Source organism: Hyla sarda, chromosome 1 (genome assembly GCF_029499605.1).
Source record: "Hyla sarda isolate aHylSar1 chromosome 1, aHylSar1.hap1, whole genome shotgun sequence".
Taxonomy (NCBI): Eukaryota; Metazoa; Chordata; class Amphibia; order Anura; family Hylidae; genus Hyla; species Hyla sarda.
Genome location: NC_079189.1, coordinates 439048635 through 439071363, shown reverse-complemented (window position 1 = coordinate 439071363; position 22729 = coordinate 439048635). Strand labels below are relative to the sequence as shown.

General features: G+C 42.2%; 1 protein-coding gene across 12 annotated transcripts in view; it reads right to left on the bottom strand.

The window, feature by feature from the left end:
- The window catches only part of SEPTIN5 (septin 5), an 88733-nt gene that overhangs the window by 24606 nt on the left and 41398 nt on the right, over positions 1 to 22729 (bottom strand). For 5 of the 12 annotated variants that reach the window (XM_056532337.1, XM_056532344.1, XM_056532282.1 and 2 more), the window contains exons 3-7: positions 9785 to 9881; positions 8340 to 8426; positions 4252 to 4375; positions 4027 to 4164; positions 244 to 361 (exon numbers count right to left, since the gene is read on the bottom strand). In XM_056532337.1, the coding sequence (XP_056388312.1) occupies positions 244 to 361; positions 4027 to 4164; positions 4252 to 4375; positions 8340 to 8426; positions 9785 to 9881 (564 nt within the window). Of the gene's footprint in view, positions 1 to 243; positions 362 to 4026; positions 4165 to 4251; positions 4376 to 8339; positions 8427 to 9061; positions 9085 to 9784; positions 9882 to 11592; positions 11816 to 22729 lie in introns of those variants that run through there. The other 7 variants (XM_056532288.1, XM_056532300.1, XM_056532323.1 and 4 more) reach the window with 5 other exon arrangements.

The window sequence follows — 22729 nt, the reverse complement described above, 5'->3', positions numbered from 1 at the left end:
TTAATTTTTCTCAACAAGCTTTTACTATTCTTGGCATGAAAATTCATCGGAACACTGATGGAATTAAGAATTGACACACGTATAGTGACAATTATTAAAAGCAGATATGAGCCCAGTATGCTTTCCATACAGTAACTACATCATTTCTATTGTTCACCTCAAACCGATTTGTTGCCCGTGTCTTGTTGCATTGTATAAACTATAGACATTACCATTAACAATACCAGTTTTTGGAAAACTCACTCTGTCTTTGAGTTTCCTGATCTCATTGGGTACCAGGCAGTCAGCTTTGGCGATCAGAGGAACAATGTTTACTTTCTCATGCAGAGCTTTCATAAAAGCCACATCCACTGGCCGCAGCCTGATACAAATGGAAAGAAAGAAGGGAGGTCAGCTAATGGATTGTTAGCAGCTAATGCTTTGAGCTCTCAGCATGGCATACATGTGCTCCCTGGGATACCAAACACACACGCTGTAACATTACAGGGTAGTTGTAATGGATTCTACAGAGGGAAAATGAATATATGCATTATTTAATATACAGCAGATCCTACGCTCTAGTTGTCAACTTCATTGCCAAAAAATGGTTGTATTAACCCCTTGGGGACAGAGGGTTTTTCATTTTTGCACTTTCGTTTTTTCCTCCTTACCTTTTCAATTTTGCAACTAAAAATACATATGATAACTTTTGGAGGCTTCCGTTTCTACACAGTAAATTTGTATTGATCAGACTTTTTGATTGCTTTTTATTAATTTTTTCATGATATAAAAAGTGACCAAAAATACGCTATTTTGGACTTTGGATCGTGCGGTTTAATTAACGATATAGTTTTATAATTCGGACATTTCCGCACGCGGCGATACAACATATGTTTATTTTTATATATACTGTTTTGTTTTTTATGGGAAAAGGGGCGTGATTCAAACTTTTATTAGGGAAGGGGTTAAATGATCTTTATTAACTTTTTTTTCCCACTTTGTTTTGCAATGTTATAGCTCCCATAGGGGGCTATAACACTGCACAAACTGATCTTTTACATTGATCACTGGTTTCTCATAGGAAACCATTGATCAATGATTCTGCCGCTTGACTGCTCATGCCTGGATCTCAGGCACTGAGCAGTCATTCGGCAATCGAACACCAGGAAGCAGGTAAGGGGACCCTCCTGCTGTCCTACAGCTGTTTGGGATGCTGCAATTTCCCCGTTAGCTATTAGCCACGGGTCCCGGTCGTTGTTAGAGGCCGTGCCCGACTTGCTATGTGGCCCCGCATTATAGAAAGAGAGTGGGCGAAGGACGTACAGGTAAAAGGTAAACAGGTAGAAGTCAAATGCCTAAGTGTCTTTGAATGTGTGTTGTACTAAATGCTTGACATGAACACTTTAGTTCTTTAAAAGAAATGTATCAATATAGTGTATATATATCATCTATATATGATACATCCAAAGAATTCAGAGTGCACTCACCCGAAGTCGGTCGCCGTACCAGAGATTCCAGCACCGGTTATCCTCGGTCCATCAGGAATATCGCAGGAGATAGAGTGGGGGAGTTCTCAGACGCTGGCTCAGACGCACTCTCCATATCTCCTGCGATATTCCTGATGGACCGAGGATAACCGGTGCTGGAATCTCTGGTACAGCGACCGACTCCGGGTGAGTGCGCTCTGAATTCTCTGGATGTATCATATGGAATACCTTGTTTCTGATAGAGAAGCACCACCCCCAGTCATAGTGCAGTCTACACTCATGCCATAGACTCTATGTGCTAAATATATGTACCGGATTAGTGGACGTTTATGTGTACGACCGGATGAATATATAGCTGTGTATGTATCTAGCGGTGTCGGTGATTTCACCTCTTTGTATGTGTAGATATATATATATATATATGTATGTACTTTTTTCACATTTCGCTATGATGCAGCCTTGTCCCCCTCATCATTCTGCATACCCTACAATAACAATTTTATCAAAAAGGAAAAACTTAAATATTGCATGGACAAAAGTATTCAGACCCTTTGCTATGACACTTAGCTCTGGGAGCCTCGAACTTCTCAGCCCTGTCTATAAAAGGGCTCACAGCTGGCAATACATATTCAAGAGCTGTAGAGCTCGGAGACAGTATTGTGCGGTGGCACAACAAAAATGTCTCCTGCATTAAAAGTTCCCATAAGCACAGTGGCCTCCATAATGCTCCCCCACTAAACTAAGTCCTCGGGGAAAAGGTCCTAGGTAAGAGAGGTGACAAGAACCCAATGATCATTCTGGCAAAAAAAAAAAAAAGTAAACCATCACTGCAACACTTCACAATCTGGGCTTTATGACATAGTGACCAGAATGAAGCCTCTCCTTAATAAAAGAGGCGTGGAAGCCCATCTGGAAAAAAAAAAAACATAAAGTACTCTCAGACTGTGAGAAACAGGATTTTTTTGGTCTGGTGATACCAAGAATAAACTTTTTGCCTCAAGTGTAAGTGTCATGTCTGAAGGAAACCAGGGACTGCTCACCGCCTACCCAATACCACCCCTACAAAAAAGCAGCATCATATTGTGGGGGTGTTTTTTTGGCAAGTGTCTGTGACAGGGAGACTGTTGAGGGTTGAGGAAAAGCTGAATGGATTAAAGTACAGAGATATGCTTAATGCAAACCTGATCTAGAGTGCTCTGGACTTGGCTGAAGGTTCGCCTTCCAACAAGACAATTACCATAAGCACACAGCCAAAACAACACAGGAGTGGCTTAGGGATAACTCCATGAATGTCCTTCAGTGGCCCAGCAAGAGCCTTTACCTGAACCCCTTTGAACATCTCTAGAGAGGTGGCTCCCACCGACGGTCCCCATCCAACCCAACAGGGCATCAGAGAATCTACAGAGAAGGCTGGCAAAATATCTCCAATTCCAAGGGGTGCAAACCTAGTGGCATCATCCCCAAGAAAACTGGAGACTGTGATTTCTACCAAAAGGTGCCTCAACTAAGTAAAAGGTCTGAATACTTGCAGGTGAAACCCAAATTAGAAATTAGAATATCGTGCAAAAGTCCATTGTATTTCATTAATGCAACTTAAAAAGAAAGGAAGCATGAAGTGCTCCAAAATCTCCTGGTAGATGGATGCAGTCTACCAACACCAGCAGATGACATGGCTCCCCAAATCATATCATATATTGGGGATTTGGGGTTTTCATGAGCTGAAAGCCATAATCATCACAATTATGACAAATCACTGCTTGAACTATCTTGATTTGCATGCACCTTTTAAGTTGCATTACTGAAAGAAATTAACTTTGCACAATATTCTAATTTTTTAAGTTTCTCCTGTATGTCAATGCAAAATATTACTTTTTTCGTTTTAATAAATTTGCAAAAATTCTGTTTCCCATTCTTATTATGAGGTTCCCAGTGCAGACTGATGGGGGGAATACTAGAATTTTACTGATTTTAGTTTAATGCCACAATATATGTCCTGTTTACACTTCCAAAGGTTGTTTAGTACCAAAGCAATCCATAACCAGCTTTGTAGCCCCATTGTCCTAGAGTAGTGATCTCCAAACAGTGGCCCTCCAGATGTTGCAAAACTACGGACAGGGGCATGCTGGGAGTTGTAGTTTTGTAACAACTGGAGGGACACAGTTTGGAGACCACTGACCTAGAGACCAGTAGGTGTTTCAGAGGTCAGACCCTTAGACAGATCATTAGGCCATGACATATTTTCCTACATATTACTGTCGTTGGGGGGAAAAAGCACAGCGATCTGCACAGCTCTAAATTCTAGTATTCATTAGCTCTTAAGTATGAAAATAAGTCCTGACAGATATCTACACCCCCAGAAAAATATAGATGTACAGGAGGGGTGGCAGTGTTCACCGTGGAAACATATTCATTGCTTGCCATCATTTTAAAAATGTTCGGAATCTGAGACATTGCCATGGCAACTCCACCCATCTTATTTACGCTAGTTCTTCTATAGGATTCCTTTATTATCTAGGGTTTACAGGATACATCACAAACAGAAATACACCATTCTCCTCACCCATGTCCAAAAGGGGAGATGAAGTACAAGCAGCAGTGCACTCTGTTATCCTGGATGTTTTTTCGATTCAATCCACTCTCGTCCCGAAAATATTGCTCAAACTGCTGGTCTATGTAGTCAGTAATAGCCTTCCAGCTGCTCCAGGAATAGAACACATGTTAGATTAGAATTATTACATGTTTCCTTCAGCAATGAATACACTAATGTGAGGGGAAGATCTCATACCACTCTGTGTTGTTCACCGCATCGCCAAAACCAGGAGTATCCACAATGGTCAACTTCAGCTTTACTCCCTTCTCTTCAATGTCCACCGTGTGCTTCACAATTTCTACTGTCTGGTTAATTCTTTCTAGATGGAAACAAGCAAAGTATAGCAGTAAATCAGATGACACGCACTGATGACCATGAGAACATGTACCATACGTGTACTGTACGTACTAAGGTAGGGTATAGTGTAGTAAAAAGGGTCGTCTTAGAGTGTGCAACTTGTGCGGTTGCAAAGGACACATCGGGTGTCCCTACAAAAGGGGGCACTACTGGCCCTGATATCTGGCTACCTGGACTAGGAGTGGCACTTGGGCACTTTATGGTGCACCATAAAAGGTTCAGATATGACATCATCCAACCTCAGGCCAGGCATAAGAGTAAAGATGTGTACTCTATTCATGTTCACATTAACCCTGGCTATAAATAAGAGCAGGATGAAACGGCTCAGTAATGGCTATAAGAGATCCGAGTATGGTCATTCCCAAGTCTTTACATCCTTTACATCCTTATTGTGTTAATCCATTAAAACTCTTTCCATTCAAATAACTACTACTACTGTCCTCACATACTGGACACCATTACATAGTGTATCCCCTGCACTCCTATACCACTTCCTGATGGACCTATGATGGTATATTCACATGTATATTAACATAAAGGTTCAGATAAATTAGAGATGATAAATAATCACAAAAGACATTATACAACCAAAACCAGTCAGTCTGCTCTGATGGTTACATTTTATCTATATGCATTTGCTATGTATGTGGGGATTCAACAAGGAAGTTCTCATTTTATATAGTAGTCACATGTAATCTGTTTAGAGGAAATCTTACTATGAATATCCATGCTAATATGTAAATTGGCCCTACTGCACCTGCTGATCAGCATGAACACTTGGACCCCCCGCAATCTATAACTTATCCCCTATCTTTCATTATTATTCTAATGAAGGGCACAGAGAGCAGATCACTTATCTTCAGGATACATTAGCAGATGAATAAAAGGGGCAAGACAGACAGACAATACGGAGGAAGCAGGGGAGCTGGATGAGCTGGCTCCTTGCCTCCAATGCGCTGGATAGCAATGCATCTTAAGTTTACAGAGCCAGAACTCTGCATAAACTCAACGGATTTAAGTAAGTGACCCCTCTTTGTAAAGATGTTTACCCACACTATAACCATAAACAGGTTTAGCGCAGGTGGACAGGTTGTCAGATTCTCTTTAAGGCAGGGAGGGACAGATTCCCTTTAAAGTGTTAGGCTATGTTCACACCTCAGAATTTCCATGCGGAATTCTGTACTAGAATTCTGCACAGAGATTCTGCAGCAGCAGAGTCCTGTTGAATTCAACGGGATTCTGCTGCGCTGTGCACACGGCGGAATTTTCATGCCAGATGTTTCCAGCACGGAAATTCTGATTTCCGTGTCCGCAGAAAGAATGAACCTGTTCATTCTTTCTGCGGGCCTCACACAGAATGCATAGCCATCTATGAGATGGCACATTCCTGTGCGGTCCTAGCGACTGCATATTGTGCCGGCACCTGCAGTCTCAGGAATGTCTGCACGGCGATTTTCCATGCGGTCATTCCGAAGTGTAAACATGGAAATAGAAAGGGGAGATGGCGCTATCATGTGCAGGACTCCAAGTAATCCCACAGGGAGGAGGAAGATGGCCTCTTACCACAGTTTGTTGTGTAACAAGCACAACAATGGGAAGCGCATATACAATAGATTCCAACTGCAGCCGTCCTATCGAGAGGTAGTATCGAATAGAAAATAACTTAATAGGAAGACAGGAGCAACCGGCGCTGTCCGGAACAGGAGAACAGGATAAGCGGAGCCACGGATACTGCAGGTGAGTAGCTTTATTGTATCAAACATGCAACATGTTTCACTGCACATGCGCAGCTTCATCAGGCATATCACATGGGTAAAATACATCTGGTTAAATACCCGGTGGTGTTATCCCCTTCGTAGTAAAATCACTGATACAGCAATTAAAACAACAAGGAAACAATTGCTGTATCAGTGAGTTTACTACAAAGGGCTTAACACCACCGGGTAATTAACCAGAAATGTTACCCATGTGATATGGCTGATGAAGCTGCGCATGCGCAGCAAAACACATTGCATGTTTTATACAATAAAGCTACTCATCTGAAGTATCCATGGCTCCGCTTCTCCTGTTCTGTTCCGTACAGTGCCGGTTGATCCTGTCTTCCTCTGAAGTCCTTTTCTATTCTAAGTGTAAACATAGCCTAACTGTCATTTGAATAAACTTTTGACATGTTGTCCAGACATGTTAAAAGTTTAGATTGCACAGGGTCTCACTCTCCGGCCAGCCTCTCCATCCAATCTTTTTTACACCTTAGATTTATGCAGAGATAGAGTCGGGCTTGAGTAACATCCGAAGAGAGGCCCGTTCTTCAACACTTCACCCAACAGTGGGTCTTATGAGTGAGACCCCATGTTATCTAAACTTTTGAGATGTCTGTGCAATATGTCAAAAGTTGATTTAAATGACAGTAAGGCTCAAATGATAAATCTGTTAAAACTGTATCCCACATAGGGGAAGATTTATCAAAACCAGTACAGAGAAAAATCTGACCAGTTGCCCATAGCAACCAATCGCATTTCTTCTTTCATTTTTGAAAAGGCCTCTACAAAATGAAAGAAGCAATCTGATTGGTTGCTATGGGCAACTCAGCAACTTTTCCTCTGGACAGGTTTTGATAAATCTCCCCCATAGTGCTTACTCTGATGTGGAAGTATTCTGCTTTATACCTAATTGAAATGGTTTCACAGCTAAAGATGTACAGCTAGTACTGCGAGTATACTTCACAGCTAAAATATACTCCTACAAATTCCTTGGGAATAATTTTTTAGCATAATTTCCTGTGAAAGATGATAGGTTACAAATACCAAAGTTTTTGAAGCTTTAAAGAGGTACTCCATGAAAAAATTTTTTTTTGTGCCAGAAAGTTAAACAGATTTGTAAATGACTACTATTTAAAAATCTTACTTCTTCCAGTACTTATCAGCTGCTGTATGTTCCAGAGGAAGTTCTTATCTTTTTGAATTTCTTTTCTGTCAGGAACTGTCCAGAGCAGGAGCAAATCCCCATAGCAAACCTCTCCTGCTCTGAACAGTTCCTGACATGGACAGAGGTGTCAGCAGAGAGCACTGTGGTCAGACTGGAAAGAACTACACAATTTTCTCTGTAGTATACAGCAACTTATAAGTGCTGGAAGGATTAAGATTTTTAAATAGAAGCAATTTACAAATCTCTTTAACTTTCTGGCACCAGTTGATTTAAAAAAAAAAATTTCCACCAATGGACCCCTTTAACATAGTGTAGTATTTCCCAACCAGGGTGCCTTCAGCTGCTGCAAAACTGCAACTCCCAGCATGCTGGGAGTTGTAGTTTTGAAACAGCTGGAGGGTCCCTGGTTGGAAAACACTGATGTAGAGACTAAATAATACAAGCTATCAACTTCTCCGAGTACAAAATAACAGCACCTATATATACAATTGCCATAGATTAAAACACAAAACTGGGCTGCACATTTTAAGGAATTGCGCAAATATCATGACCCTAAAATTTCAGCAAAGACTCTAGAGAAATTGAACACTATCTGGAAATCATTTTATTACTCAGTGCTTCATGCCAACTCTCGTACACACCCAAGGAGACCCCTAGATAGTAGTGCCTGCAAACAGTCTGTAGATAACAAACAAGCAGGACATAAGATACAATGGAGCAGCTTTATCAAAAATCTCAGAAACAGCGGAGCAGATGCCCATGGCAACCTATCAGATTGTTCCTTTCATTTTAAAAAAATGCCTCTGAAAAATGAAAGACGCAATTTGATTGGTCGCTATGGGCAACTGCTCCACCGTTCCTTTGCACAAATTATGAAAAATATCTCCCAATGTGTGTATATATATATATATATATATATATATATATATACAATACATACTAGCAGATGTTACACATTGTGACGTGATTTCAAGTAAAGAGGAGGGAAGGGAACATTGTACCTTCTGCATTAAGCAACTTCCTGTCCTTGTAGAGATCTGTGAGGAAGAGGCTGTTCACTAAAGTAGATTTCCCTAGGCCGGATTCACCTGGAAGACAAGACAAGAATAAGATAAAGATATCTAGACCTCACTTAGGGATAAATAGAATTGTCCATTTATGATCTTCTTATATAAGAACTTGCTTTGGGAAAATAACACGTAAGTGTATTTTAATAATATACAGAATATGAAAATTATAAATGGACAATTGCTAACAATAAGCTTTCTATCTCTGGTACTAAGATGGTCATAACCAAAAAAAAAACAATGTTTCCTCCTTTTCATTGGTCATTGATCATTCTTTGTATTCAGGGGACACTTAAGAAATGTGCAATGAGAAAGGTAGGAGGCACTCACCTAGCTTCAATGAAAAAGTGCAGTTTATTTTTCAAGGTGCATATATACAGCAAGTGGAGAGACAGATGCCAGGAACTGGGCTGGACAACTACAGCAGTTTCACAACCTTGTGCACAACCTGATGAAACTCCATGGCGGAGTGAAACTGCTGTAGTTGTCCAGCCCAGTTCCTGGCATCTGTCTCTCCACTTGCTGTATATATGCACCTTGAAAAATAAACTGCACTTTTTCATTGAAGCTAGGTGAGTGCCTCCTACCTTTCTCATTGCACTTTTGGATGTTATGGACTTTTTCCTTCGGGATTGAGCACCACCGAACAGCTATACATTTCCTCCGGGGCTCCCTCCCCTTCACGACCCGCAGCTGATCACCACGATCCAGCAACAGTTAGTGCCGGTACCTGTCACTCTGCGTGTGCTATGCCTTAAGAAATGTCATTGCATGACGGACTAAGCACACTGGTCATTCACTATTGATGGTCAAACACGTTCATCGTCTTTTGTATTGCTACAATTTTTTGTTTAGTTTATGTGACAATGGCTTATTGTTGAACAGTTGAAAACATTGGATTATAAACGGTCCCTGTCACTTTAAAATAAAACTTTTTACATGTCCTGCAGACATGTCAATAGTCTTGATCTCCGTGATGAGACCCCAACCGATCGTTAGATACAGTCGGGAAAAGCTCTGAGTGCTTTACTCATTGATGCCTTAGACAGGCTCCATTGTAAGTACATGGAAACCCCCTTCTGCACTGAGACAGACATTGCAGTGAGCAGAGGAGAGAAGCACTCAGCTTAGAGCTTCTCCTGATTGTATTATATGATCAGCACTGTACCCCGACCTATCAAAACATTTCACAGGTTGCTAGGACATGTCAAAAGTGAAATTTAAAAGATAGATATCTACAACACATCATACCACGGCTTTTGTCACACATCACAAATGCTCATAAACCTATGAATCATAGCAATAATTGTTACATGTAAACAGGCCTGTACTAAAGGACACTATCATTTTGTACAGCACTGTAGGACAGATCGACTCACCTGCCACCATGAGAGTGAAGTCAAAGCCTTTCTTCACAGATTTCCGGTGGACTTGATTGGGTAATGTTGCAAACCCAACATACTGTTTCTCTTGGTCCTGTGGAAGGGAAAAACCAAAATGAAAATGCCACAAAAAAAGTCAATGAGATCTGCTCTAAAAATGACAAGGTGCATATTACAACCGCCAACTGTAAGTTTATATCTAATACACATCCAAAACATTTGACAATTTTCATGGCATTTGAGAATCTGAGAATAGTAAATAAAATATCACATAAATAGTCAAGCTGCATCTACCCAATTATTGTGACGTTGCTGGGGAAAAATGTACTTTGAGACATCCAACAGAGATGACCAGCTTTAAGATGCTGTTCTCACACTATCTTGTGTTCACTGGCCAAATAAAGCAGTGTTAACTTTTACAACTATGTAGAGCTCTGAGACGAAAAAAAAGACAACTATTGCCTTACAAATATAAAACCATAGCTTTGCTAAGAGCAGAACCAACTTAACTGTGTGGCCTGGATATGAACTACAATAGCAGGCTAGGCTTCACAGCATTTTGCCCACAATACTATTAGAAGACCAGAGACTGCAGTATCGCATGTCCACTTCGCAGCTAAAGAAAGTGAATGTGGTGGCATAGGGGCATGGAAATTACCCCAACCTGATAGTTCAGGACAAATTTATGGTTGTCACAACTTGCAGAGCCAACTTGTGCTACAGTAGTCGCCATGTAAACCTAGCCTTAAACCAAGGCCTTTATAGCTATTTTTATTTGTGTACTTGACCTTTACTATCCCATTGTTCTAACTACAGTTTCTTCATTCAGCCCTACTTATAACTCCAGATAATAAGTCATGGGCAGTGGTAGACAAATGTCTAGCTGTATATCAAAACTGCAAGGATCTAGGGTACAGTTAGTCAGAAGCATAAGCTCCTGAACCCCAATGTAAACTCTGTATCTCAATCTACAATGTGCTAACCATTTATAATGCTGATGTCTTATTTACAAAAAAGGCACAGATACACATACATACACCCCAGTACCAACAGAGTAGTATAACCCAGGTTATAGGCCTAAAAGCTCCTGCACTGTAAACCAAGCCCTGTCAAAAATGGATAGCAGGACAATGACATCCTGTAATACACATAACCCTTAAAAAGTCATCATGGAAATCCCATATTAATATTCCTTTTTTCTGATAGCTTCAAAGCCTACTTGTCAATAAGAATTAGAGTTTTTGACGGAACATCAAATGTTCTCCTATATCTTTTGGCTGTTTAATCTTCCTGTTCTCTCTATAGACGTGGGGCCTATGTGAACTATATGACAACACAACATGTTAGGAGAAGACATGGCACAGCAATGCCCCTTAACTCCTCTGATCCCATTCATTTCCTTCCTCGTCCTGGCTTATGTCTCTTCATCTCCCAGCTGCTCTACCCCTGCACATTCTTTGTGTGCCTCTCTCATTTCAGTTATTTTACAGTCCCTGTGTCACATTGTCACAGCCCCCCCCCCACCCCTTACTTCTTCCTGTGTACAGCACATTGCTCCCTTTCTCTATCAGTTATTTATTAGCAGAGTTACATAGTCCTGCTAGAGCCATGTACATAGAAACCGAACATAGGCGCTGCAACTCCTGGGCAGAGGGCAATATTGCACACAGCAGAGAAAGTGCAGCTTAACGTCCTTACATACAAAACAAACACAAATATTGACACAAATAATAAACATACATGTAAACATCCAAGCTGTTATTTAGCATCACCCACTGCCCTGCTAGTTGTACCCCTTAAGTTACCTTCAGCTTCATGGGGTATGTTCTCTGTGTCAGCGTTCTGGGGGACAGCAATCTCTCGGCCAAAAGTTCCTGAATTATGATGGCATCCATACCCACGAGCAACAGCCGCTAGCACAGAGTTACCTCGCCAAATATACACACACCCATCCATCCCCTCCCGCCTCTGACCACAACCATATGTATGTGTATGTGTGTGTAAGCTCCAGCATGTGTGACTGCCCTCCCCAGCCTCTGCTCTGGAATTTCCTGTAACTTCCCATTGGAAAGAAGATTAGCAGCAGGGCAGGCGGATAATGGGAGAGACAGAAGAGGAAGGAGGCCATTAACCCCACAAAACCTGGCCTCAGCACTACATAAGTTAACTTTATTTATTCCTGGCAAACAAGGCAAACACTGTTATAGGGTAACACACTGCCTCTCCCACATGTTAGATCTTTAAGAGATTGTTTCCAGAGTATTTTGGACACTGTATTGGGTACAGTAAAAATATTCTATAAACAAGGAAGCTACTTCCAGAGTTCTAAACCAGTAGAAAATACTGTGGCGCTTGTTGACCGCAATTCTACAGCACAATAACACAGCAAAAAGAGCAGATCTGGAGACACTGTCAGTCATTCTCTGTTAAACTAGGTTATGCCCCAGTCCTATATGTAGCAAGCATCCTGGAGTCCCAGATTTTTCCACATCTGTCCTGATTACAGATCACTTCTGCATTTCCGATTTCTCTTCAGATTGGCACAGAGATAATTACATGCCAGCAACTGCATAGTGTGCTTTATTACAGGGCACAAAGGCTGGCACAGTTTATTAGAATTGGATGGATCACCAGCTCTTCGCAGCCAGCTGAGGATCCAATATTGCCTTAAAGCTGGTTAGCAGGGGATGTTATGTAATGAGGAATAGAATTTGGGCTATTATAGTGCAGATCTGGTTTATACTTTACATAATGGACTTAACCCAGAGACAAACAATGAAAGCAATTGTAGAAATAATTACTATGATACAGCGACACAACAAATTGTTGCCATACTGGTGAATGCAATTATTCTCTATGGCTATGTCCGATAAGGATGGCTACAAGCTGTAAACTGTTCAAGATTCAGGTATGAATGCAAGAGGTCATGGAGTACAGTTAATGACCCAGAAAAATAACTTGTGACTTTAAGCAATATGACAGTAAGAATAGCAATTGAACTTGTGGCTAAGACCAAAGCTGGCTTATCTCCTGCAACTTTTGTACAGTCTTTTATGCATATTTTAACCAAAATGAGTGGGAGGAGAGTATCAGTCTTTTCTTTATTCATTCATTTTAAATCCACTTCTGGCTTTGGCTAACATATTGAATGTGAAACAGTTGTTGACAGATGAATAATTTTCCCTTTTGCTTTCTTAAATACCCAGTCATGTTCCAGGGTTTACTAATGTAACTAAGCACTGACTTAAAGCTACCTCCAAAAGGCGGCACATGGGAGCTTATTTGAATATGCTTCAACCCAGAATTTCCATTGGAGCAGCTTCTCTGCCTATTGGCTAAGATCAAGTGTAGTATCTTTCCTGTTAGTTGGCGGTGTGGAAGACCACCAAGGCAGGATGGGGAACCACAAAGTAGGACATGTGTACCAGGGATGGCTGTGGAGGGCAGCAGTCATCTCTGATGAGACCTGTTCCTGCTGGATCTGGCCTCAAGGAGGGTGAAGAGTAGGCCGAGGTGCACAAGTGCCCTGGGAGTGGTGACCCCATGGTGCCGGAATTCACTTGGGATTTGCAACCCCACTTGAAGGAAAGCCCGGCTGTTGATGAGGAAGAAGAGGAGTGAAGACCCCTCTCCTTCTCCCATGTCCCCTTGAAGATACAGCCCAGCAGTTTGGCCCTGTGATCCGCCCCCTCCCCACTCCCACATAGTCGCTCACACCCTCTACCCCGATCACAGATTGTATTGTTTTGTTGTTCGATCTCTTGTGGTTTTCTATAAAAGGATTGAGCGGAGTGTTAGAGTAGCATGATGTGCGATGTATAGCTTAGGGAACCTTTGCTGTGTATTGTACTGTCATGCTTTGTGTGATTGTAATTTATTGTATGACTTGTAATGACTGAACGGACAATAAAGCTCTTTCAATAACCCCCCACTTGAAGGAAAGCACGTAGCATGCACTTTTTCTCTCACTCTTCTGGGCACTCCCCCTTAGTATCCCGGCCTTCCGGCTAGGAATCGGGGAATTTTTATAGATCCGAACGGATGTCCGGGCAATATTACACACTGCGCACATCCACTTATTTTATTTTTTGTCACTGTCCACTTTGTGTTCTGTTTGCCCACAAGGATTTGGTAGGGTGTGGTAGTCCTTCTGGGTGTCCCTCCTGCCGGTCTAGGGGAGGTGTGTGTGGCCATGAGGTTCCTCACCTCCCTGCTATACCCCGTGGCAACCCTGTTTAGGCAGGTTGCCAAACTGGTTCCTTGGTGACAACCTGGTTAACGCCTAGTTGTCCGCCGGGAACACTTTTGGACCTCGAGTAGTTTTTGCGAAAGAGGACATTGTACCTGGAACCTTGCAGGTGCCTTTTTGCCCAGAGGCGAAAGGTTTGGTTTGTTGGGGGGGGCCTTTCTCCTTTCGGAGAAGGGCTTGCGATAGACCGCATCCTCGTGCACGTTTTTTTGTGTGAACACTTGCACTTTTTACTTGCACTCGGGCGATTTGAGAGCACGTACCTCAGTTTAAAATAAAAAAAAATGGATGATATAAATGTCTCCACAAGCCATAATGGCACTCTCCAAGAGGAAAACCAATACCCCTTTGGTCACACCGCTGCCTTATAAAGCACTGCAGTAACTAGACTAATTCCATGCATTCACTGCTTAATATAAATACATTAGAAAGAGCCAAATTCCCAGTATAGAAAGGCTACACAGTTCAACCCCATAACTCAGCTACTTTATCCCACAGGGAATAGTGATATCTAAACATATACAATGATTTCTTAGTAAGGAGTTCAGAGGTCACTAAAGCAGAACCCAAACAATCTGTAAGTCATGAGAAATGTTTATTTGAAATTGACATTGAGGTGTACTGAAGCAGACTGTCCATACAGGCACTGCCGGAGGACCCAGAGAATTAGGGCCCTCAACCACTAGGGGAGCTCTATGCACGCAGAGTTGTAGAGCTAGTATTGAGTTCAATGGGGCCTGTGTAAATCTCTATATAAATCTGTATGTAGACAATTTCACCAAGTAGGAGCTGCAGGTGGAATTTTACCATATAACTCTGAAGCTGTTCAAATGGCAGCAGGGAATGTGGCGCACTGTTTAAGAAAAATAGAACCTGATACAAGGATATATTTCCGTCACCATGAAAAACCTATCACCTTTCAAACATCTCTTTACATAAGTTCTAACCCTGTATTTCGATTCCTAAAAATTTCTCATTGTCTTTCTTGCGACAACTGGTAACACAGGAATACAATGGCTATAGTCCAGAATATAATGGTTGGTCGGCACTACTGCAATGTCTGCTGCTCGTGGAATTGGAAATGAACAGAATAGAAGGATCCCGGCACTCGGAAGGATAATGCTTCTTTTGTATTTTATTACAACATGCAATATTACAGCAAGTAAAACCCTGCACGTTCCAGCTGGATAGCCTTTCTCAACTGCAGTTAAGAAAGGTTATCCAGCCAGAACGAGCTGCGTTTTACTTGCTGTAATATTGCATGCTGTAATAAAATACAAAAGAAGCATTATCCATACGAGTGCAGGAATCCTTCTATTCTATACAATGGCTATAGACTGTGGTAGGCCCCACGTAGCCAATAAATGATGCAATCGTGTGAAGTAACATTACTATAGCATCCTAGTGGTCACCAAAGCGCACAAGACAAGCTGCAGGGTACCTTAGAGGCATTCATGCTTCTATAGGATATAGCTATTGTTATTTTAAGCAGATGTGTATGATTGGGAATTTCATAAATCCTATTATTCCTACTAAAAATCTTTCTCCTGTGGTGTTTGATACCACTAAATCCGTATGTGTCCAATCTATGTGCAAGAACAATGGCTCAGTGGACAGCAATGTTGCTTTGCAATGCTGGGGCCCCAAGTTTAAATCCCACTCCCTCAGCATGGACTTTACATTCTGTGGAAGGGTCTCCCCATGTGGGTTTCCCCCTACACTACAAAAACAGATAGGTTGGTTAACTGCGGCTAATATAGGGACAATAAGATTGTGAGCCCCATTGAGGACAAGGGCTGATGTGAGTGATGATAAGCTTTGTACAAAGCTTATTAAGGCTTATTCCAAAGGGAACTAAAGGCCCTCGTTCCTATTAATAGGACATGTAAAAGGGCCATTGAAAAAGAAAATGTGTTTGTTAGCTAATTGGATCATTGGTATCGGCTGTAACTAGCCCTTTCTAAACAGGGGATGTACAGTCAAAAATATTAAAGACTAGCTGAGTACCCGCTGTTGCTCGGTTACCTAATCCTCGTTGGGAAGGAAAAGCAACATAACTCATATCTCGAACCCTATTCCTGACCTCATATCCCGACCTCATATCCCATCCTCATATCCTCTCCTTATAGCTCATCCTCATAGCCCGACCTCATTTCCCAACCTTATATCCCGACCTCCTTGCAAGTGGGATTGCAAGTGGGATTGACACATTCACCAGGAGATGCAGAGCGGAGCTTGTGGAGTAAGGTACTGGAAGTCCTATATACTCGCATGGGACTTGAAACAAAAACCCATCTTTTATGTAAGGGTGTAGGTCAGGGTTAATTTAACTATCATATATTTTTATTTGACATATAAGTAATATGTGTACCAGGTATTATTGAAATATCTCCAGCCGAACAGATGTGGGAACATACATTTCCCATTGATTTGCATGGGACTTTAAACAAAAACCCAGACCCTCACAAAATGGGGTAGTTTAGGGTTAAATTAACTATCCTGTATTTTAAGTGGACATATAAGTAACATGTGACCAAGTATTATCGAAATATCTCCAGCCATTTGGAAGTTATGCAGTAACATATATTTCCCATAGACTTGTATGGGACTCTAAACAAAAACCTAGACCCTGGCAAATGGGGGTGAGTAAGGGTTAAATTACCTATCCTATGTTTGTTGTAGACATATAAGTAACATGTGTGCCAAGTTTCATGTTAATATCTTCAGTTGTTTGGACGTGATGCTGTACCTACACACATTCACACATTGGCCCTCATTTACTAAGAGTGGAGTGTTGGTTTGTGTTTCTTTTTTGTGTTTTCAACCATTTTTTCACTTATTTACTAATCTGTTGCACTTTTCCCGATATTTTTAGTCAGAGGGAAAAATTCTGTTGCACAGTAATTTCTGTCGCACAGTAATTTCTGTCACACTGTAAATTCTGTCGCAGGCAGGTTTATTTCTGCCGCAGGGTTTCTTCTACAGAAGTACAGATGTGGGAGGTGGGAATCCCAGCAGGGGTTTCCTTGACCTTCCAGTGAATATCCGACTTCGGCACTGGAGCCCTACACCGGGGTGGTGACACAGGAGTCGGGTATAGATTCTTATTTGCTTTTTATTTTGAAACTCATAAAAAGTGGCAATACATGGTAGGACTACGCTTTTCTGAGGGGCTCCCTCCTTCCTCAGGTCCGAGTCACAGTGTGTGGATACAGTACCTTATATATACATATTTCCATGAATACATTAAGCCATTAACCCCTTAAGGACCCAGCCATTTTACACCTTAGGACCCGGCCATTTTTTGAACATCTGACCACTGTCACTTTAACATTAAACTTTAAACATTAATAACTCTGGGATGCTTTTACTTATCAATCTGATTCCGAGATTGTTTTTTCGTGACATATTCTACTTTAACATAGTGGTAAAATTTTGTGGTATCTTGCATCCTTTCTTGGTGAAAAATCCCAAAATTTGATGAAAAATTAGAAAATTTCGCATTTTTCTAACTTTGAAGCTCTCTGCTTGTAAGGAAAATGGATATTCCAAATATTTATTTTATTTTATTCACATATACAATATGTCTACTTTATGTTTGCATCATAACATTGACGAGTTTTTACTTTTGGAAGACACCAGAGGGCTTCAAAGTTCAGCAGCAATTTTCCAATTTTTCACAAAATTTTCAAACTCACAATTTTTCAGGGACCAGTTCAGGTTTGAAGTGGATTTGAAGGGTCTTCATATTAGAAATACCCCACAAATGACCCCATTATAAAAACCGCACCCCCCCAAAGTATTCAAAATGACATTCAGTCAGCGTTTTAACCCTTTAGGTGTTTCACAGGAATAGCAGCAAAGTGAAGGAGAAAATTCACAATCTTCATTTTTTACACTTGCATTTTCTTGTAGACCCAATTTTTGAATTTTTACAAGGGGTAAAAGGAGAAAATGTATACTTATATTTGTAGCCCAATTTCTCTCGAGTAAGCACACACCTCATATGTCCATGAAAAGTGTTCGGCGGGCGCAGTAGAGGGCTCAGAAGCGAAGGAGCGACAAGGGGATTTTGGAGAGTACGTTTTTCAGAAATGGTTTTTGGGGGGCATGTTGCATTTAGGAAGCCCCTATGGTGCCAGAACAGCAAAAAAAAAACACATGGCATACCATTTTGGAAACTAGACCCCATGAGGAACGTAACAAGGAATTAAGTGAGCCTTAATACCCCACAGGTGTTTCACGACTTTTGCATATGTAAAAAATAAAAATAAAATTTTCACTAAAATGTGTGTTTCCCCCCAAATTTCACATTTTTGCAAGGGTTAATAGCAGAAAATACCCCCCAAAATTTGTAACCCCATCTCTTCTGAGTATGGAGGTACCCCATAAGTTGGCATGAAGTGCATTACTTGCGAACTACAATGCTCAGAAGAGAAGGAGTCATATTTGGCTTTTTGAGAGCAAATTTTGCTCGGGGGCATGTCGCATTTAGGAAGCCCCTATGGTGCCAGGACAGCAAAATAACACCCACATGGCATATCATTTTGGAAACTAGACCCCTTGAGGAACGTAACAAGGGGTACAGTGAGCATTTACCCCCCACTGGTGTCTGTCAGATCTTTGGAACAGTGGGCTGTACAAAATATTTTATTTGCACAGCCCATTGTTCCAAAGATCCGTCAGACACCTGTGGGGTGTAAATTCTCACTGCACCCCTTATTACATTCCGTGAGGGGTGTAGTTTCCGAAATGGGGTCACATGTGTTTTTTTTTTCTTTTTTGCGTTTGTCAAAACCGCTGTAACAATCAGCCACCCCTGTGCAAATCACCTCAAATGTACATGGCGCACTCTCCCTTCTGAGCCTTGTTGTGCGCCCCCAGAACACTTTACGCCCACATATGGGGTATCTCCGTAGTCAGGAGAAACTGCATTACAAATTTTGGGGGGCTTTTTTCCCCTTTACCACTTGTCAAAATGAAAAGTATGGGGCAACACCAGCATGTTAGTGTAAAACATTTTTTTTTTTTACACCAACATGCTGGTGTAGACCCCAACTTCCCCTTTTCATAAGGGGTGAAAGGAGAAAAAGCCCCCCAAAATTTGTTAGGCAATTTCTCCCGAGTACGGCGATACCCCATATGTGACCCTAAACTGTTGCCTTGAAATACGACAGGGCTCCGAAGTGAGAGCGCCATGCGCATTTGAGGCCTGAGTTAGGGATTTGCATAGGGGTGGACATAGGGGTATTCTACGCCAGCGATTCCCAAACAGGGTGCCTCCAGCTGTTGCAAAACTCCCAGCATGCTTGGACAGTCAACGGCTGTCCGGCAATACTGGGAGTTGTTGTTTTGCAACAGCTGGAGGCTCCATTTTGGAAACAGTGGCGTACCAGACATTTTCATTTTTATTGGGGAGGGGAGGGGGGCTGTGTAGGGGTATGTGTATATGTAGTGTTTTTTACTTTTTATTTTGTGTTAGTGTAGTGTAGTGTTTTTAGTGTGCAGTCACACGGGTGGGGGATTACAGCGAGTTTCCCGCTACGAGTTTGAGCTGCCGCGCAAAATTTGCTGCATCGCAAACTTGCAGCCTGATACTCACTATAAGCCCCCTGCCCATGTGAATGTACCCTGTACATTCACAGGGGGGGGACCTCCAGCTGGTGCAAAACTACAACTCCCAGCATGCACAGTCTATCAGTGCATGCTGGCAGTTATAGTTTTGCAACAGCTGGAGGCACACGGGTTAGGAAACACTGAGTTAGGAAACAGACAATGTTTCCCAACCAGTGTGCCTCCAGTTGTTGCAAAACCACAACTCCCAGCATGCCCAGGCAGCCGAAGGGCATATTGGGAGTAGTGGTTACGTAACAGCTGGAGGAGAACAGTTTGGGGACCACTGTGTAGTGGTGTCCAAGCTGCAGCCCTCCAGATGTTGCAAAACTACAACTCCCAGTATGCCAAAACTGTCCAGGCATGCTGGGAGTTGTAGTTCTGCAACATCTGAAGGGCCAGATGTTACAGAACTACAACTCCCAGCATGCCTGGACAGTAAGGGCATGCTGAGGATGTGTAGTTTTGCAACATCTGGAAGGGCACAGTGGTCTCCAAACTGTGGACCTCCAGATGTTGCAAAACTGCAACTCCCAGCATGCCCAGACGCCAAGGGCTGTCTGGGCATGCTGGGAGTTGTAGTTTACAGGGTCCCATTACAGCAATGCATGTCGCTTTACGGCGACGTGCATTGCTGTAAAGGGCCCGACCGCGGCTGAAGATCTACTCACCTGTCGCCGCCGCCGCCGTCTTCATCGCCGGGATCCGGGTCTTCAGGGACGAGGTAAGTACCGGGGCTGGTCCCCAGCATTCCCCCGTCCCCCGCCGCGTCCTCCGGTCTTCCTCCCGTCCTCTCCGGACTTCAAGGGGCCGGGCAGGACGGGAGGAAGTAACCGCCCCCCCTCCTGCGATTGGTCGGTTAACTAACCGACAGATCGCAGGGGATCGGAGGAGGTGGCAGGCTTGCCACCTCGCTCCTATACATTAGCATGGTCCTGGCTGTCTGTGACAGCCGGGATCATGCAAAATTACCGGGCGGTCGGGTCCCAGAGACCCGATCAGCCCGGTATCGCCGCAGATCGCAAGGGCGATTTCAAGGGCCTACATGGCCCCCCTCGGCGTTTGCCCTGGATGCCTGCTGAAGCATTTCAGCAGGCATCCGCTTACGATCTCTGCCCGGGGCGGGGCAGAGACCGGAGAAACACCAGGACGTACTAGTACGTCCTGGGTCCTTAAAGCCCAGGGTGCCAGGACGTTCTAGTACGTCCTGGGTCCTTAAGGGGTTAAACCTTTGAAGTTTGCCGGGTCTGGAGGCTGAGTATGATGTCAGCCTCCAGGGTCTATTGGTGGTGTATTCGAATGAATGGGCTAGATACATTGTGATTTTTTTGCCCATTTAAATCAATGGGCACATTGTGATCTATGGAGATCTTGTGGCAATTGGGGTAGAAAGCTAAACAGCAGGGTTCTGGTAGTAATGTGGATGGGAGACACTGGTGTAGGTTCAATTCCCAGGTTGATATACAGTGTTAGGATTATACTTTAATTAGGATAGACATGATTTTTTGAACCATAGGAACTAGGTCAATTGGATACCACATATTACCTCTTGTTTCAATTAACCTAGTTGCCCATTTATGGTATCCAATTGACCTAGTTCCCACAGTTCAAACACTTTCTTAACTATCAATTGACCCATATATGTCTATCCTAATTAAAGTATAATCCCAACACTGTATATCAACGCAGGAATTGAACCCACACCAGGGTCTCCCACCCACATTACTTCCAGGACCCTGCTGTTTAGCTTTCTACCCATTTGCCGCAAGATCTCCATAGACCACAATGTGCCCATTGATTTCAATGGGCAAAAAATCTATGTTATAGATCTAGCCCATTCATTCGTATACACCACCAATAGACCCTGGAGGCTGACGTCACACTCAGCCTCCAATGGCAAAGTACTGTATCCAAACACTGTAACTCGGACCTGAGGAAGGAGGGAGACACATATAGATAGATGTATTAAATTAGTGTATATATGTATGTATATATATATATATATATATATATATATATATATATATATATATTATTATTATTTTTATATTTTTTTGGAATCACCATCATTACTGAAACGACAGGGGGGAAAAAGTGTTGAAAAGACTCATAAAAAATGTGTTAATAAAGCTAAAACCTTGCTTAAAAATTTAATTGTGCAAAAAAAATTAAAAATTACAATTAAGAATTGCTTGAAAAAGACAAGGCAGGCAAAGGAGCAAACAGCCAGAGAATTCACTTTGCTTTCTGAAACTTTATACATGCTTTAAAGTGTCAGGTTTTCTTCCCAGATAATTCACATGAATTTCAGAGTGGTTTTAGGAAAAGACAAGTGATTTTGGCTAAAATGTAGAGAACATGCCCCTTTTCCCGAAAACGACGCCCATTTTGTAGTTTTTTTTGTTTTTGTTTTTCACTCTGAGTGATTCAGATTCTGTGGGATTTTTTCTGTCGCACGGAACTTTGGCGCAAAACCCGACAAAAAGAGTTGGAATCATGTTAGTAAATGAGGGCCATTGAGTTTTATATATATATATATATATATATATATATAGATTAGTGACACACAACTAGTCGAGTCTTGTGAAGACTCCGCAAACAACCACCGAACACTGAAATCAGCACTCATTATTAGAAGCCTGTCGGTTTGTGTAAAAAGGGCTTAATACACTCACACGCTTACCCTATCAGAAGATGTGGGAAAACCTTATCATCCCAGGATATTAGACTGTTGGCACATTCCACTGAAAATGGACAAGAGAGAAAGTGCAGCCTTGGTGTGAGCCTCCCTCTTTCCTTTAGAAAATCTACACAAAGGTAAATTAAGGCTTCCATGTCATCTCAACACCCAAAGTTTAGTGGTTAGCAGAACTCCTTCCTGCTGCTTGTTCTTACATTTCTGCTTGCAAAGCCAGTGCATTAGTAACCCCTTCTCTCCCCAAATGCCATCTATGTTAGTGTACTATAAATCCTCCCCAGGACAGTGCAAGCCTATTCAGTCCAGTGTACTTTCTCCAGCACTATGTCATGCCAGAGCATTAAGAAGTAGGTTCTGTCCTGTGATATTGGCCAGAGTAATG